General features: G+C 41.9%; 1 protein-coding gene across 3 annotated transcripts; it reads left to right on the forward strand.

Moving 5' to 3' along the window:
* Window positions 1-6,943: 6,943 nt before the first annotated feature.
* SLC35G1 (solute carrier family 35 member G1) lies at window positions 6,944-15,067 on the forward strand. 3 transcript variants are annotated; one of them, XM_069460391.1, is made up of 3 exons: window positions 6,944-7,202; window positions 11,640-11,820; window positions 14,182-15,067. In XM_069460391.1, exons 1-3 carry the CDS (start codon window positions 7,025-7,027, stop codon window positions 14,918-14,920), a joined length of 1,098 nt encoding a protein of 365 aa, XP_069316492.1. In that variant the 5' UTR covers window positions 6,944-7,024; the 3' UTR covers window positions 14,921-15,067. The 3 variants fall into 3 exon arrangements, with proteins under 3 accessions (XP_069316492.1, XP_069316493.1, XP_069316494.1); XM_069460392.1 differs by having other exon boundaries at window positions 11,643-11,820; XM_069460393.1 differs by having other exon boundaries at window positions 6,944-7,151.
* Window positions 15,068-15,338: the final 271 nt, after the last annotated feature.

Genomic DNA, 15,338 nt, shown 5'->3' on the forward strand with positions numbered 1-15,338 from the left:
AGCACACTGCAGCCTCAAACTCCTGAGCTCAAGCAATCCTCTTGCTTCAGCCTCCTGAGTAGCCAGGACTATAGGCACATGCCACCACACCCAGTTAATTTTTTTAATATTTGTAGAGACAGGCTTTTGCTATGTTGCCCAGGCTGGTCTCAAACTGCTGGCCTCAAGTGATCCTCCCACCCTGGCTTCCCAGAGTGCTGGAGTTACAGGCATGACCCACCATGTCCTACCCAAGAAATGTTTTAGAAGTTCCTCAGGCTGAAGGAAAGTGATCCTACATAGAAACTTAGATCTGCAGAAAGGAATGAAGAGTGCCAAGGAGTGGTAAATGTTTGAGTATATGTAAAAGATTTTTCTCTTTATTTTTTAATCTCTTTAAAAGATAATTATCTCAAACAAAAGAATGATAATGTATATATCTAAATAACCTTACAACCTTCCATTTCCTCCTCTCCATCCCTTAAGCTATTGTTATAATTGTCACATATTTTATCTACATGTATTATAAATGTGAATACACACATACAATATGGAGGATGAAGGAAATATTGACCCCAGCAAAACTAGACTAGTCTTTAGGCATTTGTTGTCTTAGGGCAATAATGGTTAAGAACTTGGGCTTGGGTGTCAGAGTTCAGGTTAATTCTAGCTCTGTCAGGACTCTAAGCAAGTTATATAACTGTCAAAATCTCAATCTCCACATCTGCAAAGAGGGTAGTGCCTATTTATCAGAGTAATTACGAACATTAAATTATTATATATAAAGTGTTCACGTGTTGCCTGCCTGGCAATAATAAAGACTTGACAAAGGCAAGAATTATTTCCTAATGTCAAACATGTCCCCACCTTGCTCATATAAGCTTGGCCAGACACCAGTTGATCAAAAAGATATGACAGGCACAAGGATAAGTAGGAGGTGGTAAAGAACAATAAAATTCTTAATCTTCCAAAACAGGATGAGAGATACCATCTAAAGTTGATAAATGAATAACTTAAAGACCTAAGAAGGCTTCAGAGTATAATGGCAACCAACCATTAGAAGAATTAAAAACAGAAATTGTTTAGTGACCACCTCTGGAGAGTGAGAATGGGGAAAGAGAGAAAATATTTTGGTTTTCACAGTGTACTCTTTTGTACTATTGAAAAATGTATCATGTATTAAGTACTGCTTGTGTAAAACTTCAAAACTTAGTTTCCTAACTTAAGAAGTACACACAGAGAAATTAGAAAGGTTAAGCAAATACACATGGCTTTGTATAAAATCAGAACTATGTGGGTGCTTTCTATCCTTCCTACCCCTGAAGATAAAACTGCTGCTGCTTCATCAAACCAGAGGTGGCCTCTCTGATTGGGTTGTAGTAGCCAAGAATTTCATGTGTGTGAGTACATGTGTGTGTGTGCACACATCTATTTGTAAGGTAAACAAAACTTTGGAGGAACATTCAGTAATGGGAAAAGAGAATTGGAGCAGACAGCAAGAAAGACTAGAGAGAAAATAGAGTGTCTGGGGCGGGCAGAGCATTCAGGAAGGGACTAACAGGTCTGAGTTATTGTAGGTGTTTATTCACTTTGCAAATTGCCTATGAATGAATTCCCACCCTCTGTGGGACCCAGCTAAGACCCACAATTTGGACATTAGAAATGAGTTAGGAAGAGATCAGAGCTATGGACACTAGAGTGTGACTGCTTTTATAGCAGATGAAGACAGAGGTTGGCTTCTGCTAGTATCATTATCAAAATTGCTTTTCTATTTTATAGCATTTTACTTTAAGAAAATTCAGATGCCAGAGAGACACAGTAAGCCTAGTGCAAACCACACAGCATCACTGTAGTGTAGCAAGTTGTCATGGAATGCTGCTGTTGCAATGGTCTCAGGGTTCAAGCCAAATATCAGGTGAAAGAAACTGCTCTAAACGGGTCCTTTCAGAAACCAACAATCCTCACAATTAAGCTCTATGGATGAGCAGTAGAGGAGAGTTGTCCAGACCACTCATCTAGGCGTCTGATGATCCTGAGTTCCAATCCTATCTCTGCCCCTCCCTGTCATTGTGACTTTGGGCAAGTTGTTTAACATCTCTGAACCTCAATTTTTTTATTTATAAAATGGGGATGATAAAATGCACATTTTTTTAAATAAAACAAAAGAGTACTTACTGTCTGGTGTTCTACATGTATTACTTCATCCTCACAACAGCTGGATACTATTGTTATTCCCTTTTATAGGTGTGAAAAGAGGCTGTCACTTGTCTGAAGTCACAAAGCTGGTAAGTGGTACAGCCAAGACTTGACTCCAGGCAGTCTGATTCCAGAGCCTTGCTTTTTTTTTAACTATTATGTTAAAAGTTCACCTGAGAATTAAATGAACCAATGAACTTAATAGTGCTTGGCATATTTTGAGCATTTCATAAATGGCAATTATTAAAAGGAGAGCTGAGTGGAATGCAAATCCAAGTCATGACAAACCTGGGGTTAAAGTGGATTATGTAGTATCACCTAGGGCTGAGTCTCAGGCTCAGGCATGCTCACTCTCAGAGAATCTATAAACAGAAATGAAATTCTCAAAGGAGGATAAAGGTTCCCTGGAGTGTCAGAAATCCTTTATACAGAAGCTACCTTTGGAACAGATCAACAGAGTAGAAAAGCACGGAAGAACTGGAGAAAGTCCCAGCCACATGGTCAGAGCTCCCTTGGAGGGAGCTGCCAAGGCCTATGGGGTGCTCCTCCACTTGTCAGTGGCTGCCTGGGGTACAGCCCTGGGACTCCAGAGCTGAGGAAATGGAGGTCAAGAGCAAGGAGAATCACCCAGAGCTGCACTTCCCAGACCCAGCATCCTGACTCCCAGGGCAGTCTGTCAAACTGGGAGAGAGCAGAGAGCCTAGAGCTAAACAAGACCCATAGCCCTGAAGCATCGCTTTTGCAGGATGCTAGTTAAATGCTGGCATCATTTTTTCATTTCTCCATCGCTCCCCACCAATCCTTGGGAAGTCCAGAGCCTTGTCTCTTTTGTTCCCATTCCACCTCTACTAAGAATTGTAAATGGTCCAGTGTATGCACTCAAATAACAGAAGCTGAATGAGTTATATGGAACATGGTATGAAGATAAAGATACATGTATTAGGGAATAGAATGGAAAATTGGCACACATTTTTAAAATGGAACACAGGACTTCAAAGAAACTTCCAAAATCTGAGAGAGGCTTTAAACTCTGTCTCCAGAGACTGAAGTTTAGAGTTCCAAGTGCACCCTTTTTAGCTATTGGGGATACTTGGGTGGGTAAGTTTCAAGAGCCTGGAACGCATTACACTATGCAGCCTTTCCCTCCTGTCACTTCCTTCTTTACACTCATTTTCATCCCTCCCTGATTATGAGCCTGAACCGAAGGGAAGGCATGGCCCCACTGGGGAAGGTATCTTGCTTGCCTCAGTTTGCATACAGGCCCAGGTTTGCTTCAGCTTGGGATCTATGGTGCTGGTTTATTAGCTGTCTGCTGCATACTCTCATAAGTGTTTTTTCCGGCATTTTTGTTAAGCGTTTAAAAAAATTTTCTATAAAATATACATAACAAAATTTACCATTTTATGTATACAGTTCAATGGCATTAAGAGCATTCATGTTACTGTACAACCATCACCACCATCACCACCTTCCACTCATGGAACTCTTTCACCATCCCACAGGGAAGCGCCACACTCATTAAACACTAACTGCCAGTTCCTGCATCACCCAGCCCCTGGCAACCACCATCTACTTTCTGTCCCTGTGAATTTGACTGTGCTCGGCCCCTCTAATAAGTGAAATCATATGATATTTGTCCTTTTATGTTTGGTTTATTTCACTTTGCATAATGTCTTCAACGTTCATACATGTGAACAGAATTTTATTCCATTTTAAGGCTGAATAATATTCCATTGTATGGTATATACCACATTTTATCTGTTGTCCACTGGTGACATTTGGGTTGTTTCTACCTTTTGTCTATTGTGAATATGCTACTATAAACACAAGTGTGCAAACATCTATTCAAGTCTCTGTTTTCAATTCTTCTGGGCATATACCCAGAACGGGAATCACTGGATCACATTATGGTAATTCTGTGTTTACTTTTTTGAGGCGTCATCCCTGGTATTTTTTTTTCTATTTTCAGAGTCAGTTCTTATGTATTGGAACAGTTTATTTTGCCTCTCCAGTATTCTATCCTACATTTATCCTAAACCATCTCTCTTTTGCTTGTTTCTTCTTTCATTTACTACCAAGGTTATTTAGAAATACGATCTTATATCTCACAGCACTGATTTTCCCCAAAACACAAATATTAGACTTCACTATTTGGAACAAACTAATATCTCCCAAGTCATAAGGTGCATTAGTTAAAAGTGTTAAGAATCTATAATTTTTATGGGGAACAAAAGCCATTTTTCAAATCAGTACCAAGATAGCAGTTTGGCATGAATCAGGTTACATACTATAATAGAAAAAACATAGCTCCTGATTTACAAATGTCTCACTTAGGAACATCCCTGACATGCAAACAGTAGTGAAAATCAGGAGTCTAATTCCTCCTCCAATACCTGGAAGTCTCCGTCTGCTGCCAAAGTGATGGTGAGGATCTCGGATTTTCAGCTGTCAATGGGGACACGTAGAATCCACCTCTTTTCCACTTTCATCCTCCTTCTTCCTTCTTGACTAGAATTATGGGAGTGCCACCCCCATTGTGCTTGTGTGGCATCATAGTGAGAGCTCCTGTTCTCACTGGAAGATTAAATCCCTTCAGAGGCAGAAGAGTTTCAGTTAGAACTGCATGATTTTGCATACAGAAGCAATGCTCTTTCATGTCTACTCAACAAGTCCTGTCCATTCCATTTCCTAGCTACCTCCAAGACAATCCTCCCTCCTTACCTCCTCTACCTGGGGTCAGAATCTCATCTGGACCACTGCAATGGCCTCTGAGCTGGTCTCCCCCATCGTCAGAATTTCTGCCTTATCCTTCACACCATGGGGAAAATCTACCTCTCACCAGCTCAATGTCATTGTTACCAAAGCTCTGAAATAACAATGCTCAAGGAAGATCTTAAGCATTCCACACCTCTGTTGGGTGGAACTGCAGCAGAGCCATGTCTTCTGACTTCTAGTCTCGGCCATACTTTTTCATTGTTTGCCTTTTATGTCTACATGGCTCTTATTGGTTTAGTTAAGATGAGAGAATGAATATGACTGATACCGTTCCTATATCGACATCAGCAGTTGTGGGGAAGATGTTAAAGGGAATAAACAGCAAAATCAAAATCATCCCACCACCCTCCATCACCCTGGTCAGCACTGGTGTGGTACCCAGTTTCTTCTCTTACTCTTCTCTCTTCCGGAGGATGGTGTTGAAAGTGGAGTTGTCAGAGTATTTCTGTCTCAAACCATCATGTTTCTTTCTTCCTGACCACATTTCCCAGCCACCATCTTCACCACCTGAACAGGAGGACTCCTCAAACCCTCCCCATATCTAAATCTTAGAATGTAATTGAGAAACTGCACTTGACTTTCTAGATGTTTGGAGAAATTTCCTGGTTCTTTCTTAATAATCATGATATATCACCCTCTCCATCCCTCCCTGAAATTTCCCCACGTAAAACAACAACAACAACAAAACTGTTACGTATATTTCTGTAAGCAGCCTAAAATTGTTTTTCAGACAAGAAAAAGGTATATATTAATCAAGTTAGAATTCGGATGGTCATTTGTCCCAGTTTGCCTAGGACAGTCCCAATTTATTTCTATTGTCCTGTATAATTTTTAAAAGAGCTCCCTCTTTTAGTCTTAAAAAAAAAAAAAAAAGAGTTCTGACTTGGAGGATAAACTATATGCTCACCCTCATTAAAAATACACTTTGATTTTCCAGTAAAGTGTTTTCCAGGTGATGTTGTGCTTTTGCCCTCATCATTTTATTTGCATAATTACTCTGCAAAGTAGGAAGGGAAACATCTTATCTACATTAAAGAAAGGAAGTAACCAAGGCTTGAGGGTACAGTGGTGACTAAGGTCACACACTCAAGGCCAGAACCTAGAGTTCCTGACTGCAAGTCCAATACTGTTTCAGGTTTGTGCAAATATCTGAGTTGAGGCAAACTTCACCCTCTTGTTTGTCATCTGCTTGCAATTGGACTTAGAACAGTTTAGACACGTTCATCCTTGCCCAGAGACTGTTCTTCCACGTTTAAAGCAAGCAGAGAGCTGAGAGAAGAATTACCTAAACATAAAGAGTCTGTTAGTAAATCCTGGGGCCAAGTAGCATATATCTCTGATTTCACCAGGTCTAATTACATCAGATTATTTGAATCTTAGGTCTGGCCAAATCAGGATGTCTCAGTTAACAAAAAAAGAAAACCAAAGGTCAATAATGCGTGCCAACTATTACAAAGAACATACAAATGAGTTCTGTCCGTCTTATAGATATATTTTCCCTATGATGACATGGTAATCCTTTTTTAAAAAACTTCCAAAACTAGCAAAAGTATACCCTCCTTGGTTAAGTCGCAATGAAACACCAGAGGAAAAAAAGAAAACCCTGTTCATTTAAAGACAGACCGAGTGTGTAAGACCTCCAGGGTGTTCCAGAGGTGCTGAATGCAGCGCCACACCAGAAATAAATCGACGGCCTGCCCCAAGAGAAGGCCACGGGACCCTCGGCGCCCGGGCTGGGAACCCGGCGTCCCACCCTGTCTGTGCCTTGGGAAGAGTGGCTCCAAGCCGCTGGCCCGTCTAGCCTGACCGCAGCAGAGGGGTGGACGCCTTCAGGCCGTCTGTGGGCACCACGGCCTGACGAGGGAGGCGGCCGGTCCTCCGCGGGTAGGAGGCTCCGCTCGTGCTAGGTAGGAGGACCGCGAGCCGGAGCGCGGCCCGTGGGGGGGAGGCGCGGGGAGAGGAGGGCCGCGCGCACGCGCAGGGGCGCCGGCGCCCGCCGGAAGAGCTGGGCAGCTGAGCGGCTGCTGCTGGTGCCAGACGCCGCGCCGGCCGCGGGGAGAGCGCGGGTCGCGAGATGCGGCCCGAGGACAGCGCCGGGGCTGCCGAGCCGGGGGAGCCCGTGTTACTGCTGACCGACGATGCACCCCCGGGCGCGAGTGAGGCGCCGGCGGCCGCCGAGACAGCGGGGGCGCCCGGCCGCGGCAGGTGCTGGCTCTGCCCGTCCTCACCGTGCGGCTCGCGCGCGGAGCGGGGTGAGTGCGCGGGTCTCGCTGCAGGGGCCGGGCGGGCGCCGGCGGGCTGGGGTCCCCGCAGCCGGGGCGCAGTGCCCACCGCGCCCCTATCCTCCACCCTGCGCTGCGCTCGGGAAAACCCTCGAGCAGTCACCGGGGGAGCTGCAAAGCAAAAGTCCCCGGCGCCCCCGCCGGCGCCAGGACGGGAGAAAGTTTCTGATCGTGTTTGCAATCCTTTGGGGATTCTAAGGCCACTTCTGTTATTAGTGCTGTGGGCAGGACTGTGGAGTCAGATTGCAGTTTGGTGTGCCCTCCCCGAGGTCGTAGGTGGGGGGTCAGCGAGAGAGGGCTGTCCCGCAGTCGGGCAGAGGTTGAGAGGAAGATCAGGAAAACTGGTCTCGGTAGTTAACAGTGCTCTCCGAAGAGGAAGTTGAAAAGCATCGAGTCTAGAAAAATGTTTGTCCCAGAGTCTTAGAATCTTGGAAAGGCAGCGATAAGAGGAACCACTGGTTCTTAGCCTTTTGGGGCTACGAGGACTTTTTAGCAACAGTTGCATACGAAGCCATACCTTGTTAAGGGGTTCACGGTCCAGTCCCCAAAGCCGGGGAACCCGTATGAAGAACCCTTGATCTTGTTCAGCCCCCTCAAGTGAGGAAAGTGAGGCCAAGGAAGGTGAGGGCTTTGTGGGTTTTGTTTGTTTTATTTCCTCCAAGGTCTGGCTTGTGTGGGTGAGCTGGGGCGCAGGTCCACGCAGTACCACGGTTAGGATTCCAGCTTCAGAGACCCGGCTCAGAGCCCTTTCCACTGCCCACGAGTGCTACTTCAAGCACGTTCCTCCTTGCAATCGACCACCCACCTGGAGCAGCCTCCTGAAAGTAGAGCGAAATAGGCAGCTCTCCTTTTAAGACAAAGTTACAGTCTATACCCTCATCCTCTGAGCTGCCTCCCCTAAGTGTGACCCTGGAATTCTGTGCCTGTCACCTCGCCCCACATTTCCCTCCTCCCTGCATGCACTTTCCCCAATTTAGAAAGACAAACCCTGGGAAGATGATTCTTGCTCTATTTTTGTCCTAAATGTAAACAGAACTTATCAGATTTCTTATCATTTATGCAGGGGCTAGTGCCCTGGAGCAGGGGTTACCCCAAGCTAGACTGACCAGACATGCAGCCTTCAAAGAGGTCAGTTTCTCACCTGTCAACCCGTGGCTGAATGTCATTCTGGTGTAATACTGAGTCAGTCCATGCAGACTCTTAAAAGTTTCCCTTTTTTGTGAACCAAAGAGGAATACTGTGTACTCAGTGCATGGCAAAATGACAAACCTATGTGAGTGAGTGCACCTAAGAATCCTGCGGGGTGTTTTAACTTGAAAGAAAATTGCTAACAATAAGACTTAGTTATTGTAAGTTGATTAGATAATATTTTGGCCCAGGTGTGGTGATTCATGCCTGTAATCAATCCTAGCACTCTGGGAGGCTGAGGTGGGAGGATTGCTTGAGCTCAGGAGTTCGAGACCAGCCTGAGCTCTACTAAAAACAGAAAAATTAGCCAGGCGTTGTGATGTGTGCCTGTAGTCCCAGCTACTCAGAAGGCTGAGGCAGAAGGATCACTTAAACCCAGGAGTTTGAGGTTGCAGTGAGCTATAATGACACCACTGCACTCTACCCAGGGCTACAGAGCGAGACTCTGTCTCAAAAAAAAAGAAAAGTAATAATAATAATATTTTGAAAAGAAGATTGCCATAAAAACACTGAACTATTATACTGTTGTTATCGAACTTTGTGACAGTATCATTTTAGCCTCTGTTCTAACTGGTTATTAAAACAAAGCTCATTTTCAAGTTCAGGTTGTTACCCATTTTTCTTACATTCTTGGATGACCTTAACTGACAGCGTACAGCTATCCTAAGACATGTATTTATTTTATTCAGGGACTGTGGATCTTGGACTAAAGCTGAGACTTCTCTTAGGCCTGTCTCTCACACACTCCTGAGAAGAGTTAGTGTTCTAGTATAGCCATGGTTTTCAGACCAGAGGAGCTTTTTTAGAGTTACAGAGATTCTTTTTCAGTGGGTCTCAGGTGGGGCTTGGGAATTGAATTTTTAAAAATTACTCAGGTGATTCTCATTCCCGACCACACTGTGAATTAACAGCTTAAAGCAGAGGATAGAGAAGCTGAGTAATTTTTCAGTTTTTTGTCTAAGTCAGGAAACTACACTTACTTAATTTGAGTTATTTAGAGTGGCCAAGTTACTAGATATTCTTGCAGTGAGATGTAAACATGGAACATAAGCAAATGCCTCTTTGGATTATGCTCATCTCTTGCTCATCTCCACTGACAGAGAGAATTGAAATTATTATCCAGTAAGAGACTGAAGTTTGCCTAAGTAGAACCAGTCCTCACCCTCATTAAGAAATAATCAGATTCAGCTAGGTCTTCTAACTGCTGCCCTCTCCCATTCTGCAAGCATGAGCCTTAAGCATTTATAGGCAAGAAAATACTTGTGTGTTTTAAGGGAAAAGCTCATCAGGGCCAAGGGTGTAAAACTGTGTTTTAAAAGAGTTAAAATCCATCCCGGGAAGTAGGTTAAAAAAAAAAGGTTAAAATATCATACTAAGTTAAAATATTCCTGGAGAAAAATTAAGTTTAGGTTGGAAAGGATACTTAAACATAGACCAGGGAGATGTTTTCTGTCCTTGATCTTGTTCTGTTCTGTCTGAGGGTGGAGGTTTTATATATACATGGGTTGTTTTTTTTTTTTTTTCCCCTAGGAAAAACTGTTTTATTTGGACCTGAATCCTGAAATTTCAGAGGCCAAACTCTAAGGCTAACCACAGTCTAGGCATGTATTTTGTGGTGCTTAACATGAAAGTCTTCAAAAGCTTCCTTCTCATAGGCTGAGTGGGTATATGTAGTTCTTTCCGGCAGGATCTGAGCACATAGGTACAGAACAGAATGTGGAGGATTCTGGCACTTACGACAGAATGAAGACTGCTAGCTCCAAAGCAGTCTCATCAGCTGTGCACCTAGGAAGAGGCGGAGACCTCTGATGAGAATGGCATCTTTGACAACAAAGGCCAGGCTGTAGAATGCCCCAGGTTGTGCATAGTCATACTTTTGCAGTGATTTGCAGTCACTTGTAGGCAAAGGTGTCTAACTGACATGAAGATGCTGAAATGTATTATCTGGTATTTACATTTATCAGAGAAGGGCATTTAAAAAAAACATTATTATGCAATACTGTTTTATAGCTGAGTAACACACTAGGACTCCCCAGATTGGAATGATAATTCTAGTTTTCCTATAAATTGCTCCTGTCCACATACCCTTAAGTTCTGCTGTGCTCTTAACTGATGAGGACCAGTTGCGTTTCCTTCTTTTCCTCTCCTTTTTTGTGTGTTAGTTTCCAAAAAGAAAATATATATTTCTCAGTGTGTGGCCTGTCTTTTAGGGAGTTCTCAGCCTACCCTGGCCAGTTTTGCTCTCTGCTGAATGACGGGAGTAAGATTGAAAGCAGGTTCTAGTCCTATCTAGGAAACTAAGACATAAGAAGTGACTGAACCAAGGTTTAAACTCATGCAGATTGTCATTAATGGATTGAATACTTGATCCCCTGGAGAAAGCAGTTTCCTGCTTCAGATCAAGCCAAGAAGTAGGGATTAGATGGCTGCCCTGTGCAAAGCACTTTAGAGCCAGAGAGGTAGCTGACTTGGCCCCTGCTCTCAAGGAGTTTGTGCCCTAAATGAGAAGATAAATCATGAACCATGAAAAGTTAAAATACAGATTTGATTAACAGTTCAAAATAACAAAATGGAAAGCCTTCCCAGATTATGCTGGTGCCAGTAGTGTTAGGCTTTTGAGTCTTTCCATGAAGTTCTCATATTCTTTCATTCATCGAGTATTTGTTACATTTCATATGTAACAAATGCCAGGCATGGACAAGAACAACTGAGCTCCCAGCCCTGGGGGCATGTGGAGGAAGTCAGATAATCAACAAATAACTAGACAGTTTTAACAACCTGTTTTCCAGAAAAGAACACTTTCTTCACTTTCGCCAGTGAGATAGTATAAGATATTATCATTTGGAAGTATTTTTCACTTGCCATCTCTTAAGTGTTTCTTAAAGATTTCTCTCTTTCTCAAAGATTTGCTGTCTTGGCAAGCTTTCTACTTCTTGACTTGTACTAAGTGAGGGATGATTCTTCAGTGAACCAAAGGAAATCCATTTTATAGGGCAAAACAGCATTTAAAAAATGCAGGTGTAAATTGTCGCCCTTGATGATGATGGTTCTTCGTAATTCATGGGGAAAATGGTACCAGTCCAGAGCAGGGATACGCTTAGGAGGTAATAGTTGTAGTCTGTTGGCCTTTGACACTGTTCCGTTTTTCTCAATTTCTAAGTGAAAATGATAAAACGTACACTTGGAAGCAAGGACTAACCAGAATTTAATCTTTTTCAGAAGCCAAGAAGAAAGCACCCTGTCCTGGACTTGGCTTGCTTTACACATTATTGTCTGCCTTCCTTTTCTCATTGACCTCTTTATTTGTTAAAAAAGTGCAAGACGTCCATGCTGTAGAGATTAGTGCATTTCGATGTGTGTTCCAAATGCTAATTGTTATCCCTTGCTTAATTTACAGAAAGTAAGTATTTCTTAACTGAAAAGTAGAAGATATTAATAAATGTGTGTAAATCTTTTGACCTGCCTAAATCGTTTACTCTACAGTATCTACTTTATCTCATAGATTTACCAGTTCCTATACCCCTTGGCTCTGGTCAGTGAAAAGTCACAAAGGTTCACTGACAGAAGATTCTACCGTAAACACAAACCACATGCCCAAAAAAGGGGGAGAAAGAGATTTAGTTATTCACAACCCCTTGTTATGAACACAGAGCTTTCTTTGTATAATTTCCCCCATCTTGTACCACCCTCCCTTCTTTCCTTTGGCATAACTAGTATTTGGAAGAAAAAAAGTAAATGAAAAGTAGTAGTGTCTCTTAGCATCAGAGGTTTCTTTAAGTAGAACAGGCTGTTCTCTTACCAGAGCAAACTGAAGGTTATGGTAATAATATTTAGGTCTTCCCTAGAACATGATAGGGTAACCTTGATCAAGGCCTTTTTAACTACTTTCATATTCAGTTTCCTCATCTGCAAACGGAAAGGCATGATACTTTCTGTCCTCTACCCTGCATGATGGTTGCAAGGGTCATATGACATTTATCATAGGGGAGAGTGCTTTGTGTAGAATGTAACAATGTATGAAAACGATCTCTACTCCCTTCTGACCGTTAGCTCCTCACCCAGTTCCTCTTCTCCTTCCCTATGCAGCCCTCCGCCTTCCCCAGGTTAAAATTATGCCTCCCCCTACCATTATAACCTACACACACACCAATATACTTAGAACCTTGGCAGGGAGACCAGTTGGGTCCCTGTGGCATCCTGGTTCTTTTTCTCTTTGGGCAAGGAAGCTTAAATCCCAAATTAAAAGCTTTAGTCACTTGCCACCAAAGTCTCCTTGTATCTCATAACATGGGATTCTCTTAGAATAGTTGCATTCGATATCCTGAGGATTTGGTGGAAAAAGTGAAAATCTGCTAAGAGTAATGTCAGAAATTCCTATGTAAGTGTGGACAAACCACAATATTTTAGGAAATGATGGTAAGATTTTAGAAGTTTCTAAGGGTGGCAACAAAACACTGATGCTAACATAATCTGTAATCATCTCCCCTATTTTGGAAAAGTATTGTCAGAGGAAGGACACTAGAAAAATTTTCTTAAAATCCTTGGTCCTAATCTGTTTTGACCCATTTTATGTTTCACTATCATAGAAGACTCTTAGCTTTTCAAAGTAAGGGCCAAATGTGACCACACTTTCATTTCTAACTCCAGGGGTGTCCATGTCAGGCCTAGATGATACCCTAATGAAGTCCGGCCCTGGCACAGATCAGCGGGTTGCACCTAGCCAGGAACTTATACAGAGTAGGTGTTTAGTTAAATATTTAATTGAAAAATTGTGAGTAGCAGTAATTATACTTTTCTAAACAATACATGTTCTTTTTCAGTGTGTTTTAACTTCTTCTTCATGAGAATAATGAAAAGTAGTCTCACATTCAATGGCTAAAACAAAATTTAGCATTGTTTCAACTTTTATAGAAAAACTCATGAGATTGAGAATGTGCATTAGCCAGGACCAAGTTTCCTTATACAGGACAGCTAAATCTTGAAATTGTATTTATTGTAAAAATGAAACATGTTCATCATAGAAAATTTGGACAAAATAAATATAAAGAAGAAAAATTACCTGTGAGTTTACCTATTAAGGTATAACCATTAACATTTAGTTTATTTTCCTTTTTGCCTTTTTTGTAAGCATAAATATACATATAGATGGGGAAAATAATATCTATATTGTATTAAAGTTATGCTGTTTATATAGTTCTCTTGTAATAGTTTTGCTTTTACTGTGAACACTTTAATGTCATTAGCTATACTTGGAAAATTTTTTAAAAGGTATATAATATTCAGGCCGGGCGTGGTGGCTCACGCCTGTAATCCTAGCACTCTGGGAGGCCGAGGCGGGTGGATTGCTCAAGGTCAGGAGTTCGAGACCAGCCTGAGCGAGACCCCGTCTCTACTAAAAATAGAAAGACATTATATGGACACCTAAAAATCTATATAGAAAAAATTAGCCGGGCATAGTGGCGCATGCCTGTAGTCCCAGCTACTCGGGAGGCTGAGGCAGTAGGATCGCTTGAGCCCAGGAGTTTGAGGTTGCTGTGAGCTAGGCTGACGCCACGGCACTCACTCTAGCCTGGGCAACAAAGTGAGACTCTGTCTCAACAAAAAAAAAAAAAAAAAGGTATATAATATTCAGTTGTAGATACTATAATTTTCTATTCTTTTTTAGCATTTAGTACTTTTAAAATAATGTTTAATTAAAAGTTGTAATTTAAAAACAAATATCAATTTCATTTAATATGCATTTCTTCATTTGAATTTACAGAACTGGGTTTATTGGCCCAAAAGGTCAACGAATTTTCCTCATTCTCAGAGGAGTCCTTGGTTCTACCGCCATGATCCTTATATACTATGCTTTCCAGACAATGCCCCTCGCTGATGCCACAGTTATCACGTTTAGTAGTCCAGTATTTACATCCATATTTGCGTGGATATTTCTCAAGGAAAAATATAGCCCGTGGGATGCTTTTTTCACCCTGTGCTCAATCACTGGAGTGATCCTTATCGTGAGACCACCATTTCTGTTTGGTTCCAGCTCTTCAGGGATGGAAGAAGGCTATTCCGTCCATCTCAAGGGAACATTCGCAGCGATTGGACATGCCGTGTTTGCTGGAATGACTCTAGTTATCCTAAGAAAAATGGGAAAATCTGTGGACTACTTTTTGAGCATTTGGTATTATGTAATAATTGGCCTCGTTGGAAGCACCATCGCCCTCTTTATATTAGGAGAATGGAGTCTGCCTTACTGTGGGTTGGACAGGCTATATCTCATATTAATTGGTGGACTTGGTTTGTCGGCTCAGGTATTTCTCACAAAAGGACTTCAAATAGAAAAAGCAGGGCCAGTAGCAGTAATGAGGACAATGGATGTAGTCTTTGCTTTTATCTTCCAGATTATTATCTTTAATGATGTACCATCGTGGTGGACGGTGGGTGGTGCTATCTGCCTAGTAGCCAGTAGTATTGGAGCAGCCATTCATAGATGGTACGACAGTTCCAAATGAAGCATCATTGCTGCAATACATATTTTTTCAAGTATACCCTCACCCAATTCAGACACACTACACATGCATACACACCTGGGAAATCTGCATTTACTTTGATTATATTTAATAAATTTCATAAATAAAGTGCCATTTTTGAATATGGTATGTCTTTAATTAGCTAAGAATAGCTAGTCTATTTGGTCTAGCAATTTTTGAGGGTAGCTTTTGTTTTGGTTTTGGTTTGTTTCTTGTTGGGGTGGCATTGGTGAGAGGAGGAGAGCACAATGTGTGAAGAAAAACCAAAAATTTTTATGACTAGTAATTTTTTAAGTGTCTTTTTGGTACCAATGGGATATGAGTGGGGAGGAAATTTTAGATATTCTTTTAACATTGTAAAGCCTAAGAATCTTATTGATAATGCTGCTATAATTAGTAT

This window comes from Eulemur rufifrons, chromosome 28 (assembly GCF_041146395.1).
Source record: "Eulemur rufifrons isolate Redbay chromosome 28, OSU_ERuf_1, whole genome shotgun sequence".
NCBI classification, from domain to species: Eukaryota; Metazoa; Chordata; class Mammalia; order Primates; family Lemuridae; genus Eulemur; species Eulemur rufifrons.